The 16,530-nt window shown below is 35.8% G+C and overlaps 1 protein-coding gene across 2 annotated transcripts in view; it reads right to left on the bottom strand.

Annotated features, from left to right (window-relative positions):
• Positions 1-219: 219 nt before the first annotated feature.
• The window catches only part of SRFBP1 (serum response factor binding protein 1), a 65,807-nt gene continuing 49,496 nt past the window's right edge, over positions 220-16,530 (bottom strand). For both annotated transcript variants that reach the window (XM_036409062.2, XM_045571874.1), the window contains 4 exons: positions 14,831-14,912; positions 13,027-13,735; positions 10,444-10,481; positions 220-6,742 (listed from right to left, as the gene is read on the bottom strand). In XM_036409062.2, the coding sequence (XP_036264955.1) occupies positions 6,558-6,742; positions 10,444-10,481; positions 13,027-13,735; positions 14,831-14,912 (1,014 nt within the window). In that variant the 3' untranslated portion in view covers positions 220-6,557. The remainder of the gene's footprint in view (positions 6,743-10,443; positions 10,482-13,026; positions 13,736-14,830; positions 14,913-16,530) is intronic.

Genomic DNA, 16,530 nt, shown 5'->3' with positions numbered 1-16,530 from the left:
TGTATGGGGATGAGGTGGAAAGTAGAGAGTGGCCAATTCTCTTGAGTACAGCACTTTGTGTGGCTTTGACTTATGGGAAACGTTAATGTTTTATATACATAAAGAAAAAAATAAATCAAATTAGCAAGAAAGGAGGACAAATACTTAAAATTATACACCTTCAGAAACATATGACCAAAATTGATTTTAAATGAAGTACTACATAGAAAAAAGGAGGGAGAAAGCACAGACCCAGATAACTTTATTATTTTTTAAATTGAGATACAATTCACATACCATAATATTCACATTTTAAAGTGCACAATTCAGTGGGGTTTTGTTTACTGAGAAAACTGAGCCAACATCACCATCCAAATCCAGCACATGTTCATCAATCCAAAAAACCCCCCAAAAAACTGCCATACCCATTAGCAGTCACTCACAAGGCCTCCATCACCCAGCCCGCACAATTTTTTGTGAATAGGTTTTGACTCCCCAAAAACTTGGTTGTTTCTCAGTATCCACAGATTAGTTTCAGAACCCCTGCTTCTCCATGGATACCAAAATTCACAGGTCCCCTATATAAAATGGCATACATAGATCAATGCAGTCGGCTCTCCACATCCAGACTTCCAACTACAAATGAAAAAATGCAGGTATTCATTAAAAAGATCTGCATATAAGCGGATCCATGCAATTTGAACCCATGCTGTGCAAGAAGCAACTATATTGACTTTTGTTTATTCAATCATATGTTGGACATTTGAATTGTTTCCTTTTAGCTATTATTAATAGTGTTACCATGAATATTCATGTTTAAGTTTTTGTTTGAACATGTTTTCAAAGTTCATCCATTGCCATTATATGTATCAATACTTCTATCCTTTTTATGGCTGAATAACCCCATTTATGTACAGTTGATCCTTGAACAATTCTCTTAAGATATACAGCTGAGTGGAAATGTGGCATCATATGACTCTCATTATGCCTATGTTGGCACACTTGATGATATTCCACAAGTTTTTGTGAACCTGTTCATTTTAGTTGTTTTGTTTTTTTCCTCAGACTGGATCATCTTAATAGACCTATATGTAGGTTCACCTTATCATTCTTTTGCCTGCACAAATCTTCTGTTGAGCCCTTCTGTTAATTTTTTTTTTGTTTCACTTACTGTATTTTTCAGCTGCTGTTTCTTTTTGTCTCTTCATTATCATTTCTATTATTTGGTGAGATATTGTTCTCAGACTTTTTCAGCTCTTTAGACATGGTTTCCTTTGGTTCACAGACATAAAGTAGCTTATTTAATGTTATTGTTGAATAAATATAAAGTCTGGGTCTCCTCAAGAACAGTTTCTATTGATTGCTTTTTTCCCTCTGTATATGAGCCAGACTTTGCTTCTGCATATCCTATGTTTTCTTGGAAACTGAACATTTAAATACAATATTGCAACTCCAGAAATTAGTCCTTTCCCCATATTTTGTTACTGGTTTTTGTTGTTTAGTGACTTTAAAACTATTTTTGTGAAGTCTGTATTCTTTGTTATGTATGCCACTGACTCCTCTACTTCATTAGCTTAGTAGTATAACTGGACAGAAATTTCCACATTCTTGAAATCAATACTTTCCTGATTTTGTTGACCGGGCTCTGTGTGCTGGGACACACCTTCAACACTTAGTCAGAAAGTTGACAATTCCACCTTAGCCTTCATTTCTTGTTTGTGCAAGCTATCTCCTGTGTCCTTGTGACATGTAAGTCCTTTCTCTAGCAGTGAAAAATGTATATTGTGTAGCCAGCCAGAGATCGAGTTTAGGGAATCTTCAGCTTCTTCCTGAACATGCAGTTACACCTGCGACTTCCTTAATTCTAAGAAATTTGATTTCCCAAGGATATTCAATTCTTCATATTTCTTTTTAAGCTTTTTGATAAATTTTTTTTTCTTTTTAAGCTTTTTGATGAAATTTTTGTTTGCCCCAAGTTATTCACCGCCTCAAGCAGCTATGTTGAACAACTGCCTCTCTTTGTTTTCTAAGTTATCTCAGGAAATGGCTTTATGCACTGGGCAAGCTCTTTGACACAGACAGATTTGCAAGAGGGGCCTTCCAGTGAACTACCAAAGTAGTCAAATAATAATTCTGATAACCTATCTATGAAGCTGACCCCCAGTGGCTGTCAGCTGCTGGTTTGCAAGATTACCAGGCATATGAGAAGTGGGGACAAGAATAGAGTAAGTTAAAATGGCACAAAGATCACTGTTCTTATGAACATTCAGCTGTTTTTCCTGAAAAATATTCCCTGGATTGCTGTAAGCCTTTGGTTAATTCCATAGCTCTAAAAAGTTGCTTCTGACAATAAGGACAGTTTTCTCATTGCTTTTGACATCGAGAAAAACTTCTGGATGCCCTTATTCCACCATTTTTGCTGACATCATCCCAGATAACTTTCAAACATAGTTTTGGGACCATATGCCCTCGGGCAAAAGAAAAAAGCATTCTAAACATATACTGAACTTTGGTTAATGGACTACTTTTACAGAGGCATCACATCATTAGCAATTCTGAAACTAATTTCTGTGTATTTTCGAGTTGAGAAAACAAGTAAATATATTGTGAAAGACTCCCAGTGGTCAAATTAAGGACAATTTGAGTATCAAAATAAATAAGGGACTTCTATTTCTGACCATTACATAACTGAAACCAGATTTGCCCTTCTACATTAAGCAACTAGAAAACTTAATGAAATTTATAAAACAAAAGTTTTGGGATAATGGATAAAAAGCTGTACAGAATATTAACACCCTAAAGGAAAAAACCAAATGAGTTGAGTGCTTCAGCTCACTACCTGCTAGTTCAGAGTTTAGATAAGCTAATGTGACTAGATTGTGGGAGAAAAAATACAGAAGAGGAAGACGCACAGAAAGGTTCCTAGATGTACAAAAGGAAGGGTTCCTTTAAGTCGATCATATAAGACTGATCTGTGCAATGCGTATAAAGAATCTACCAAGGCGAGAGGGGAAAATCTCTAGAAAGTAGTGGAACAATACCAATAACTTATAGTCTCAGGAATAGTTTGTGTTTTCACCAGACACAACAGAAAGATTTCCTTACAAAGCATAAGATAGTGATTCAGTATTGGGGCCAAATGAGCCCTACACTAAGGTTTCCCAACCTTAGCATTGTTGACATTTTGACCTGGATAATTCTTTGTTGTATATACTATAGAATGTTTAGCAGCATTCCTGGCCTATTATCAGCAAAAACAATAACAATTATAGGGTTAAACATAGAAGCAAAATGTAGTATGTAAATAACAGAACAAAGGCTGGGAGGAAAAAAATTAAAATGTACTGTCCTGCCAGTGTGGCTCATTGGTTGAATGTCAACCTATAAACCAGGAAATCATGGTTCAATTCCTGGTCAGGGTACATGCCTGGCTTTTAGGCTTGATCCCCAATCAATGATTCTCTCTCATCATTTATGTTTCTCTCTCTCCCTTTCCCTTCTTTCTCTGAAATCAATTTTAAAAAATGTGTACTGTAGGTTAGACTGTGATCAATATGTATATTGTAAACCTTATAAGCCAATATTAGACACAACAAATTAAAAAATACCCAATAAAAATAGAAAGAGGTATCCATGAAATCACAATGAAATAAATTTAATACCTGAAGTTCTCCCTTAATATAAAAAACCAGCTAGTAATTGTAGAAATAAGAAACTTTTTTTTTAAATTACCATTTACAATTACTCTAGCAGTAATCATTTCAGTAAGAATTATGGCTGAATGGTATAACTAGTCAGTGAAAGTTTTAGAATAGTCTATAATCTGAAAGTATCTCCCTAAAAATAATTATTCATTTCAAAGTGGAAAATACTAACTTTCCAGTGGGGAAATCTCATAGACATTACCTGAAACAAGAAAATTAACATCACCAGTACTAGTCACATCAACATCACCTGCCTCTTAATATGCACTGGGATAAATAAAACATCCCTCCTGTGATGTTCCTGCCCAAAGTGCCTAACTTGAATTTAATAATGGAGACATCAGACAAACCCAAATAAAGGGACAATGCTCAATACTTCTAAAAAATGTCAATGTCATAAAATACTAAAATAGACTCAGAAACTATTATCAACTGAATGTAAGGTATGATGTTGGCTTTTCAGATGTAAAAAGACATGGGGACAATTGGAAAAATCTGAGCATTTGGTAACTGGATTGTGGTAATACAAGAGAATAGAGAATGACCTTGTTTATAAAGAGAATATAAAGGGAGGAGGTGAGAGAAGGAAAAAAGAAAAATGAAATGGCAAGAGAAAAGGATGAGAACAAGAAAACAGTTGGAGGGGGAGAAAGAATGGAAAACAGAAAGAGAGGGGGATAAATAGAAGAGGAGGAAAAAGAGAAAGATGAAAGCTGCATGTAAAGAAAATGCAGTAAAATGTTAATGCAGTAAATGTTTATGGAATTTGGGTGCAGGACAGGGTGTGGTAAAGAACTCAGCCTTGCCAAAGACAATAATTCAAGAAGGTGAAGGCAATCATGCCAGACCTGATTGGACTGTCTTTATTTAGGGTAGAAGCTGGCTACACTGAAAAAGACAAACCATGTGATTTACCAGAGGCTTGGGTCATGTAGTATCAGTCCCTCTGGAACAATCATGTGGGCAATCAATCAATCATCCCTAAATATTGAAGGCACAGTAAAAATTCTGGATACAAAACCTTGAGAAAGCTCCTCAGACTAGCAATCTGCATTTGATGCCTGAATGATATGTCCGGAGGACAAGAGAAGCTTTGCATTTAGAACCCTCATAGATATTGCTCTACACAACTCTTTCTATGGCTGTTTATAAGTTGTGATGAATAAACTCTGTTAATGTAATAGGTTTCAGTGAGCTCTGGAAATTTTTCTAGCGAATTATGGACCCTCGGTGTATGGGGAACCTTCCACCCATTGCCCTCCCACACACCATCTCCTAACCTGCAACTGGTGTCAGAAGTTAAGAGTGGTCTTGTGTGGGCTTTTCTCTCTAACTTTGTAGTTGGTCCCTAACTCCTTGCAATTGGGGTAAAGTCTTAAGCAGACTTGGCAGTCTGGAAAACAGTGCTCTCAACTTCGTAGCTTGGCTAAATCTGGATAGGCATAGAGACATTTTTCTTTCACTTTTTTTCTGTAATAAATTTTCATAATTGAAATTAATTTCAATCTAACATAACTAAAATTATATCAAAATAAAATTTGAAAAAACAAATTTTGCATTCAACATGAAATAATTTTCTTTCCACACAGTATCTTGAATTCCATTGCTCAAGTTATCTAAATTTTTAAGCTCATGGAAAATGTAGAAATGACTCTCCAGAGCTTGAGAATTCCTGATAACCAGAAGGCTTTCCCTGCCATTAACTTTTGAAGAGATTTTAATATTTATACATATATATTACAGACACACACATATATTTTTATTGATTTCAGAGAGGAAGGGAGAGGGGAGAGACAGAAACATCAATGATGAGAATCATTGGTTGGCTGCTTCCTGCACGCCCCCTACTGGATGTGCCTGCATTTTACTGAAACACAGGATGTGCCTTGTCCACGAATTGAATCATGTCCTCCTGGTTCATAGGTTGACGCTCAACCACTGAACAATGCCAGTTGGGCTTGAAGGAATTTTTAAAATCTTATTTTTCTCTTAAGAGCACATGGCCACGTAATTAGGTGTCATACATTTTGAATTTAACAGAAAGATTTATATGCAGTGACATAGAAAAGTAATTTTTGGTTGTGTTGCTACATTTAAACAATATGTTACCTAAATAATTGAAATGTTCAGAAATCTACAATTGTCCTGGGAAACTAAAACAGTCAAAAAGTACAAGATCATTACTAAATAAAACTATAATAAATATTAATATTTCTTGTATAATTACCTTTATACCCCAAATAAATATTACTTTTTTTTATTGCTATTAGAGAGAGAGAAAAACATCAGTTTGTTGTTCCATCTATTCATGTATTCATTGGTTGATTATTTTATGACCAGGGACTGAAACCATAACGTTGGTTGTACTGGAAAGATGCTCTAACCAATTGAGTTACCCATCCAGGCCAAACATTACTACCTTAATCTTAGTTTTATTAACAAGAATAACTTTTAATAGAGGTTATCTACTTTAAATAGCTACAATTTCCTCATAATTTTCAATTATTATTTTAAATATATCTCAACTTTTATTCTCAAGGCAAAGAAACACAGACCTACTCCAGTGAAATATATTTCATGATAAGCACAAATGAGGAAATCTGAGTAATAATCTCAAAATTATTTTATAAAGGGAATAAAAAATATTTCATATTTTTTAAATCAACTTATGTAGTTGATTTGTGGAAGATTTATATAAACAAAACTTGAACATACTTAAAAAAGAGAAATAAAGACAACAACAAACTTATTTCTATACCTCCTCCAAACAAACTTATCCAAATACGAGTTTAAATAATAAGCTGGCAAAAAAAAACAAAATGAAGGAAAACAATTTTTTAGATGGAAAAGTTCACAAAAAGAGGTACTAATTAATCAATCATCAAACGTAATTTTTTTCCCCTGAAACACAGCAATTTTAGATTGCTGCTCTTTTCGCCGCCTGCTTGCTTCCCATGAAGGATGAAGAGGCAGCTGTGTCTGCTGTTTAGTATTTTGTGGTCTTCTTGGTACATTCTTAATAAACTGATTTTTGAGTTGAGAATCGTCTTGCTGAAAATCTGGGAGGAGGAATCAAAAATAATGAAAATTAAGTATATACCCAAACAACATGAAAAAGAAATGTATTTTATCTTCTCAAATCAGTAATGAAGAAGAAATTTAATTTTACTGAAATGGAATACCTCATTCTAAACCCAAGTCCAATAGGGAACAGTCTAAAGTTGAAATATACAGAACATCAGTGTCAATGTTGGGACACATGCTTCCTAATCCTTGCAAGTGGATGTGTAGTGTATTGCTTGCCTCTTAATATGTGCTGTGATATTTTAGGAAATATCATTTGCTTATGAAATTTGTGTGTGAAGCAGATGTAGCCAGAATGCACACGTCTTTACTAAGATACTGAATCTGACAATGTTGGTAGATTTATTTTTAAAAGGCTTATTACCACAAGGTAAATTACTAAATCTACTTTAATACAAGGCAAAGTTTTGTTTTAATCATAAAGCTACTAAAAGATATGAGGTTGCCAACTTATATTCTAGTCCTTATGGCATCTTATATTATGAGGCACTTCAATTACATTACTTGGAACAAACTACTGTTTGAGAGAGAGAGATACTTGCTTGAAAATATCTGAATTAATGCATGTTTATAGAATCAGAAATAAACGGGGGAGGGGAGAAAGGAGACAAAAAAAAAAAAGAAACAGGGAGGCAAAAAGTTTAATATAGATGTATTAAGCATCCTATATTAAGTTTAATATAGGACACATAATTTCACCACTTCAATTTAGACATCATTATCAAAAGCCTTCTAAAGATCTCCTTAAAAAGCAATGGCATAATCTACATATATAAAAGCATAAGTGACCATTCGACCATTAACTATGATGCACACTGACCACCAGGGGGCAGAAACTCTGGTAGTTTAGCTTGCAGCTGGGGTCTTGCTGATCGGGAGTAGGCGAGACGGGCCGGACATGCCCTAGAGCTCTACTGCGGTCACTCCCCAGCCCCAATTGTGCACTGGTGGGGTCCCATGGCCTGGCCTGTGCCCTCTTGCAATCCAAGACCAATCAGGGGATGTCAAAGAGCCGGTTTCGGCCTGATCCTCAGAGGCCAGGCCAAGGGACCCCACCAGTGCACAAATCCATGCACTAGGTCTCTAGTGTTTTATAAATAAGTGCATACAGTTTCTAAAATGTGTACACAGATTCATATTTCATACAAATCACCATGTGCTCCAGAAATTCATAATACTCAGAGTAGCTCTATGGATGAAGAATGAAGTTTAAATGTTAAGTGAAACTGTTTCATGATAACTGATATTTGAATGAGACAGTATTTTTAAACTATTGTAATATATATTTTTATAATTATGCAAAGTAAATTTGCATGTGTGAGTAAATATTATAAATTAAAAAGTTAAGCAAAAATAAACAAAAAAATCTCTTTTACATAGGTCTCCTCAGGGAAAACATGGGTGTGACTTTAGTTTAGTTATCCTATGTTTGTGAAAATAAGGTAAATGAGATAGATGGCCTTGTGTTTGCCAAATTTGATCTTCTTTTCCTTTTTGGTGCACAACCATAATGTATTTCCCATCACACAACAGGTAAATAAGACCATGTAACTTGAGTTATAGCCAATGGAAGCTTCTATCTCTCTCCTTTATTTTTTTTGTAGTATATTGCCAAAGAGCCATCAGTAGACTAGTCTTTTACAGTTTCCAACCACTTACCACCCAAACTCCCAAAAACATGAAGCCCACTTTCCAAGTTTTCACTGCCAACCGTTTTACCTATCTTTAGCACACAAATGCTCCCTTTGCAGTCTCAGATATCTATTTTCTTACCATCTATCAATTTCAAATTTTTATGTTTTATTAAAAATATTTTTATTGATATTTGATAGGAAGGGAGAGGAAGAGAAAAAGAAACATTAATGTGGGTGCAACATCAATCAGCTGCCTTTTGCATACCCCCTACTGGGGACAGAGCCTGAAACCTGGGCATTTGCTTTGACTGGGAATCGAACTAGTAAATCCTTGGTACACTGGATGATGTTCAACCAATTGAGCCACAGTGGTCAAGGCCAGTTTGTTTTTTTAATGTACAAGTCAATGAACTCGGAGCAGTCACATCCGTGAGCTCTGTGGAAAGCACCACCATCATCACTCAATAATCCTGGGCTTTGAGTTGGATGGGCCTTTGGGTTGGCTTTGTTGGGAAGGAGGTCAATGTGCTCTATGTGTGGGAGGGGAAAAAAAATGGGCATCTGGTGATAACAAGGATGGTGATTATGTGATTTATCTGTTCAAGAAATTCCACTTTATTTTTTTTCTCCTAGCCACAGTCAGTCTGCATTTTTTAACTCCCTTGTGGCTAGATATGGGGTCATGTAATTGAATTTTGGCTAATGAAATGAGAACAGAACTGATTTCTGCCACTTCAGGCCTGGCCCATAATAACCTTCTGCAAAATTTTCCATGTACTTTATTCCCTTCTGTTGGCAAAATGAAGAATATCTGGAAACTGCACAAGGAAGAATCCAAATGAAACTTTATCAATGAATGACTATGTGAAACATAGCCTCTCTGCTGATTCATGCTTGACTGTGATGTGAGTGAGGAACAAATTTTTATTGTTTTTAAATCAGTGATAGTTTGGAATATACACAGAAGTTAGCCGACCCAAATATATTAAACTTGATTTGTTATAAATTAATTTAAAAACACTTTGAGCTGGCCAGAGTGGCTCAGCTGGTTGAGTGTCGTGCTGTACACTAAAAGTTGGCTGGTTTGATTTCTGTTCAGAGCCCATACCCGGTTTGGGGGTTGGGTCCCCAGTTGGGACATATACAGAAGGCAATAGATCAAAGTTTCTCTCTCTCTCTCTCTCCTTCCTTCCCCTTTTATTTCTAAGCATGTCCTCAGGTGAGGATTAAAAAAGAAAATCACAACAAAAACTTTGATTTTATCTCAACCCAGAAAGTAACATACTTGTTACTGAATGTTTAACAGCACAGTGTTGACTAAGATATAGCTCATATAATAATTTACTTAAAGAATACATTAATTTAGTTCAAGATAAGTTAAATACATCCAATATTTCCTAATAAATTTTGTATATATATATATCTTTCCCAATGGCAGGACATAGGGAAATAAAACAACTTAAATCTTACCTAATAATAGATAAACATGTAAACTGACCGTACAACTATGCCCACAGTCAATCAGAGTGAGTATGTAAATTAGAAGGCCAAAAATGGCAGCCGCCCAGGTGCTCCAGGCACAGAGTGGCCAGGCAAGGCAGGTCGCCTGCTATGAGAGGGAGGATGGGGGTAGGGGGTGGGGGTAGAGGGTGGGGTTTGAAGGGATCTACAGGAGCAGCGCTCTGCAGCAGCAAAGACAAGACTGCAGACTCTGGAGTCTGCAGCGAAGACCAAGATGGCAGACTCAGCCAGAGTCTGCAGCAAAAACTAAGAAGGCAGACTCTGGCCGGAGCAAAGGCCTGGGTCCCGGGTGCTGGAAGAAACGGTGCTGGAAGCCAAGGGAAGGAAGGCCTATTGCACGAATCTCTTCGTGCAATGGGCCTCTAATTAATTATAAGATGGTAATTATAAGATACTCTATTTCCATTTCTGTGGGTACATAATTTATTCAGGCTATTGAGTAATGAGAATTTTTCATCCTTCCACTTTGACAAAGCATTGCTTTATTGCATATGAAGGTCAACCAGTCATTAATAACATACCTGGGGTGCTGCTTTTTGGAGCCTGTTCTCTGTAATTTCTAAAAGAAGAAAACATCATTAGGATTTTTAAAAGATAAGTAAATCTTCTGACTTAACAGAGAGAAATAAATTGATTTCACTTACATGTAAATCTAAAGAACAAAATAAAAGAACTAACACAGATACAGAGAACAGACTGATGATTGCCAGAGGGGATAGGTTTGGGGACTGAATGAAAAAAATGAAGGGATTAAAAAGTATAGATTGGTAATTTATAAAGCAGTCACAGATATATAAAGTACAGCAGAGGGAATACTACGCATGGTGTCGAGTGGGTACTAGAAATATTGGGAGCAACACTCTGTAAAGCATATGATTGTCTAACCACTATGCGGCACACCTGAAATGAATAATGTTGAATGTAAACTGTAAATGAAAAATAAAATTTAAAAAGAAAAAAAACCTTCTAACTTAATATCCTATGGTTACCTTGTGTCTATTTTTGAGGTCTATCTAGACAAAGAATTCAAAAAATCTTTTCACAGGGGGAATGAGTCACATATAACAAAAATTAAGACTTACATTTAGTAGGAAAGAAAAAGGATAGTGATATGTTATTTTCAAGTGAGAAAAAAAATGTTGACTTTTGAGGCAGGTTTAGGAGATGTGTTAATAATTTTCAAGGCCCCAAAGATGATTGTGTGTCTTTTCTATATTCATTATATATATACTAGAGGCCTGGTGCACAAAATTCATGCACGGGGGGGGGGGGGTGGTGGTGAGGGGGGGGCTTGTCCTTCAGCCCAGCCTGCACCCTCTACAATCTAGGATCTGTTGAGGGATGTCCAAGTGCCCATTTAGGCCTAATCCCGGCCAGTTGGACATCCCTCTCACAATCCAGGACTGCTGGTTCCCAACTGCTCACCTGCCTCTGCCTGATTGCTCCTAAACACTTCTGCCTACCAGCCTGATCACCCCTAACCAAATCCCCTGCCAGCCTGATTGCCCCTAACTGCCCTCCCCTGCCAGTATGGCCCCCTGTCCTCCCCTTCAGGCCTGACACTCCCCCCCACCCCCAACTGCCCTCCCCTGCTGGCCCAGTTACCCCTAACAACCTTCCCTGCTAGCCTAATCACCCACAACTGCCCTCCCCTGCAGACCTGGGTCCTCTCCTATTGCCCTCCCTTGTTGGCCTGGTCTCTCCTAAATCCCCACACTGCTCTCCCCTGCAGGCCACATGGGGGCAGCCATCTTGTGTCTTGGAATGATGGTCAATTTGCATATTACTTTTTTATTAGATATATCTAATAAAAGAGTAATAAATCAATAAAAAACATATATATATATATATGTGTATATATATATATATATATATATATATATATATATATATATATTATTGATTTCAGAAAGGAAGAAAGGTAGGTAGAAACATCAGTGATGAGAGAGAACCAATGATTGGCTACCTCCTGCATACCCCCTACTTGGGGAGTGTGGGTGGGGTCAAGCCCACAACCTGGGCAAGTGCCCTTTGACCAGAATCAAACCTGGGACCCTTTAGTTCCCAGGCTGACACTCTATCCATTGAGCCAAACCAGCTAGGGCTTCCATACTCTTAAACTTCTATCAACATCACAGTTTTCTATTGTATTAAAATGATCCCTGACCTCTAAATCAGTGTTTCCCAAAGCGTGGTACGCATACCCCCAGGGGTACAGGAAGAGTTTGGTGGGGGTACGTGTTGCACCGGAGTTTGGTGGGGATATGCACTGCACTGTGCTTAGCTGCGCCTAATTCTACGTTCTCATGAGTACGAGGGGTACTCAGCGTTACGAAAATTATAGAAGGGGTACACATATGTCAAAAGTTTGGGAAACACTGCTCTAAATATATAGAAAAACAGTTCACTGAAGAAAGCAGCTAATACTGAATAGCTTACCATGTGTAAAGATACCCCTACCTGACTAAAATTACAAATGAAAATAAACTTATTGATTTAAAACAGAACAGCTGTGCAAAAGTGATAGCAGAGATAGAGACAGCAGCATCACCAAACATTAAAAAAAAAAAAAAAAAAAAGCATTCTGGAGAAACTCTGCTGTTAAGGCAAGCAGCTGTACTGCAATAGAAATATATAATAAAATGATGGGTGCTTACAAGAATGGCCATAGGTTAATAAAAACAAAACAACAACAAAAACCTATCACATTTTTATTCATTAAGTTTTGTTTAAAGAGTGAACTATGTGAGACATTTTCAAAAGTTATTCATCAAGAGGTAACTCAAAGTTTCAAAACTTTGGTAATTGAAGGGATAAACTTAAATTAGTTAGAAAAATTATTTGGCTATAACATCTCAATTTTTTTTGAAGCTGGATAAATGTGTCATTGACATTTGTGTTTTTGTATATATTATCCTAATATAAAGTGGGAGAAATCCAAGCCACAAGATGTAGTATGTTGTATAAACTAGAATTATGGATGTATTTTGTATAAACTAGTCTCTTCTTTCACTATTAGAATGTGTAAATATTTAATGTGTAAATATTTAATATTAGAATGTGCTAAAACTAATAGTTATTTCAGAATACCAAAATATAATTACCTTCTAGAGCTTTTAGATCCAGATAAAGAATGGAAAAACACTGATTCAAACTTCCTTGCTTCTGTACTTGGCTTGTTTTTATCATTTCTTATACTCTCACGGGTTTCAAGTATATCTTCTTCAGGGAACACTTTTTTGGGAGATTTTTGTTCTAAAACTGAAGGACAACTACTTTCCTTCTTTCGTGTCCGTCTGACTTTCCCAATGAAGAAGTCATCTCCACTATCACTATCCTCAGACATGGAAGATTGTTTGTAAAACCTTTCTTCTGTGCTATCATCAAAATACTCCTTCTCTTCTTCATGTGATTCTTCTCCATCACTGTTATCACCAAGTGAACTATCAAAGGCTTTCTTTTCTTGCTTTTGACTTAATGCTTTCATTTTGGGGTCAGTAGGCGTCTTCTGTGGTCCAGAGGGAACTACAGGATCCTTGTCAGAAGGCTGTGATGGAGAATTTGGACTATCCACTGTTTTGAGTCCATGTTCCATATTGGCTATTTTTTCTTTTGAGCTATTAATTGGTTTCTTTGCTAATATTTTGGCTTCCTTGTCTTTTTGCTCACTGATAATAACACCTTCATGCTGCAACTTAATGGCATCATCATTTGAACATGAAGTGTCCTTGGAATGATTTTCTTCTGAAGCTTTTGTTGATGACTTAACTTCAGCATCATTTTGTCTTGCATCTTTGAAGTCTTTGACGGCAGCTGCAAGAAAAATAACACAACTTGTTTCAACATTGAAACAAACAACAAAAATCTCAATGTTCAGTACAATATTCCTTATATTATTTAGGAACTCTTGGGCTAATTTATACATTATATGAAATGCAATCAAGCACCTCATAATGACATTTCCATCAACAATGGATGGCATATATGACAGTGGTTACATAAGATTATAATGGAGTCTAGGTGTGTAGGAAGCCATACCATCTAATTGTGTAAGTATTCTGAACAGTGTTTGCATAATTATGAAATTGCATAATGATACATTTCTCAGAATGTTATTCCTGTCGTTAATAGATGAATGAGTGTACATATAACAAACAGGTCTGAATTTACAAAGAAAGCTACTGACTTTTTAGAAACCAAACTTTGAATAAGAAAGCTCAGGAGTATCCATTTAAAACATAAAATGAGAAAAACCCATCATTTTTTGCCTTGGAGTGTTGAAGAACAGTAAAAATTTTACTGAATGCAAATAAATAAAACAAAATGATAACTTTAATTTCTATAGGAGTAATGTATAGATATAATTGAAGAGCATTATGAATTGGTTTTCAGACATAAAAATATCTTCTAATCTGTGAAAAAGAATTTAATTATTTCAATACATTTTAGAATACACATACTAAAGGGAACCGGTTTGGCTCAGTGGATATTAATTCTTTCAATACATTTTAGAATACACATACTAAAGGGAAATCATATGGCTAAATAGTAGACACATCAAAAATAATAATATGAATTACATCAATAATTAGAAAATCAATAGTATTCAATATAATCATGAATATATATTACATACATTCAAATGTTAGACTTTAGAAAAGAATATGAATTAACTTGGGCTATAGACTCATATATCCAACCACCTACTTGATAGATAATTCTTCAGGTATCAGATACCTTCCATATTTTCAAGCCTCTACCCATACATATGGAAATATTTGAAAGAGATATTTGTAACAGAAAAGGTCCTTGAAAGGCAAAAGAACCAAAAACACAAATAAATCAACAGCCATTTATTTAAAATAATATGCATAAGTGCATTAATAAGTACATGGCTTTAATTCATACCTTTCAGTATATCTATTTTTTTCTTCAGAAGAGGGTGCATTGCTAATCTGGCAATTGCTCTTTCAGTTGCAGTAGATTCAGGCTGCAAATTGAAACAATAAAATTCACACTGATAAAAATACTACTGTCCTTGGACAATTATAATTATTGTGTAATCAATGAATAAATATTTTGACTTCATATTTTAGCTTCATGAATCATGAAAGAATATTTTAGCTTCATGAATCACGAGGGAATAAATTTCTGCTGTTTTAAACCATCTATTTTGTGGCATTTCGTTATAGCAGCCTTAGAGAAACTAATATACTTTGACTGTGACTCTTACCCATCTCTGTTCAACCTTTAAAAAATGTAGACCATTGGGAGATCATTCACTACACACAATATTAAATCAGTTTTCTGCTTCTTTAATACATTTGTAGGTTTCCTGATGCAACACTGGGCTTCTTACCCATTTTATCTACCTTAAAGAGATATGAGAGAATCTGGGAAGAAAGCCTATTGCTAGTATCCTGAGTCACTCAGTGACAAGCTAGGCTGCTGAAGTTTATGGGTCAAACATGCTTGCTTGAACTTTACAGAAAGCATATTAAAGGCTGTAGCGCAGAACCCCCAATGAAAGACATAATTTTTCAGGTTGAAAGGCTCAACACAATATATGAAAACAGTCACATCAGAATATTGACTTTACAAGCTTTCTGAAGAAAAAGCAAACAAACAAAGCAAATCACACACATATGAATAATAATTATATCACACACACTCACATACACAAATTTAGGAATCAGGATCAGAGGTCGAAAGACAATAAAGCAATGCTTCTAAATTTTTGCAGGAAAATGATTTTCAAACTAGGTAAGAATAAAAGTATGTTGAGACATTCAAGGTTTAAAAAAGTTCACATCCCTTGAATCATTCTCCCAAGAAGTAGCCAATGCCTCACCCCTGATATGAAGGATACAGCAAATGAGGAAGGCATGGGACGTAAGAAAGAAGAGATCCAGGAAAAGAAATGCCCACTATGGTGACAGATTTAGAATTAGAATACATGGTATATTAAATATTTTTAGAGGAGATTTCAGTAACTATTGAGGGGTTTGATCCTATGCTAGAGAGAAGATAGAAAACTAACAAAACAAACATAACAATGATAAACTACAGGAAAAGAAATATTATGGAAAGGGAAAAGTAATCACTCACTACATGACATAGTTAAAATAACATAATCACAAAATACTCTCATTTAACTTAAATTTATATATAATCCTACTAGGTGTAGCAGTTAATAATAGTGGATTTTATAATGAAAGAAAACACGGCAATTCCAAGAGAAACATCAAAAGTGTTTTATTCAAAATAATGTCCATTGCTAACTACATGTTTCCCTATCTTTCAGGAAATTTGTGGATACTGTCCCAATAGAACTGTTCTTGTTTTGAGGGTCTCATTCATAGACCCAATTTTCTACTTTCAGAACAAGTGATAATCTGAAAGAGCAAGGATCCTTGCAGATTTAAGAGATCACAATGGATTAGGGTGGGCCTTAAATCTAATATGACTGGTATCTCTTAAGGACATTTGGTTGCAGAGGCACAGGAGACAGAAAATGAAGAAAGAAGGCTGAGGCAGAGATTGAGTTAAATTGCCACAAGCCGAAGAAACCGGTTTGGCTCAGTGGATAGAGCGTTGGCCTGACGACT

The sequence above is a fragment of the Pipistrellus kuhlii genome, unplaced genomic scaffold (genome assembly GCF_014108245.1).
Source record: "Pipistrellus kuhlii isolate mPipKuh1 unplaced genomic scaffold, mPipKuh1.p scaffold_m20_p_4, whole genome shotgun sequence".
Lineage (NCBI taxonomy): Eukaryota > Metazoa > Chordata > Mammalia > Chiroptera > Vespertilionidae > Pipistrellus > Pipistrellus kuhlii.
This window is presented reverse-complemented; position numbering and strand designations above follow the sequence as displayed.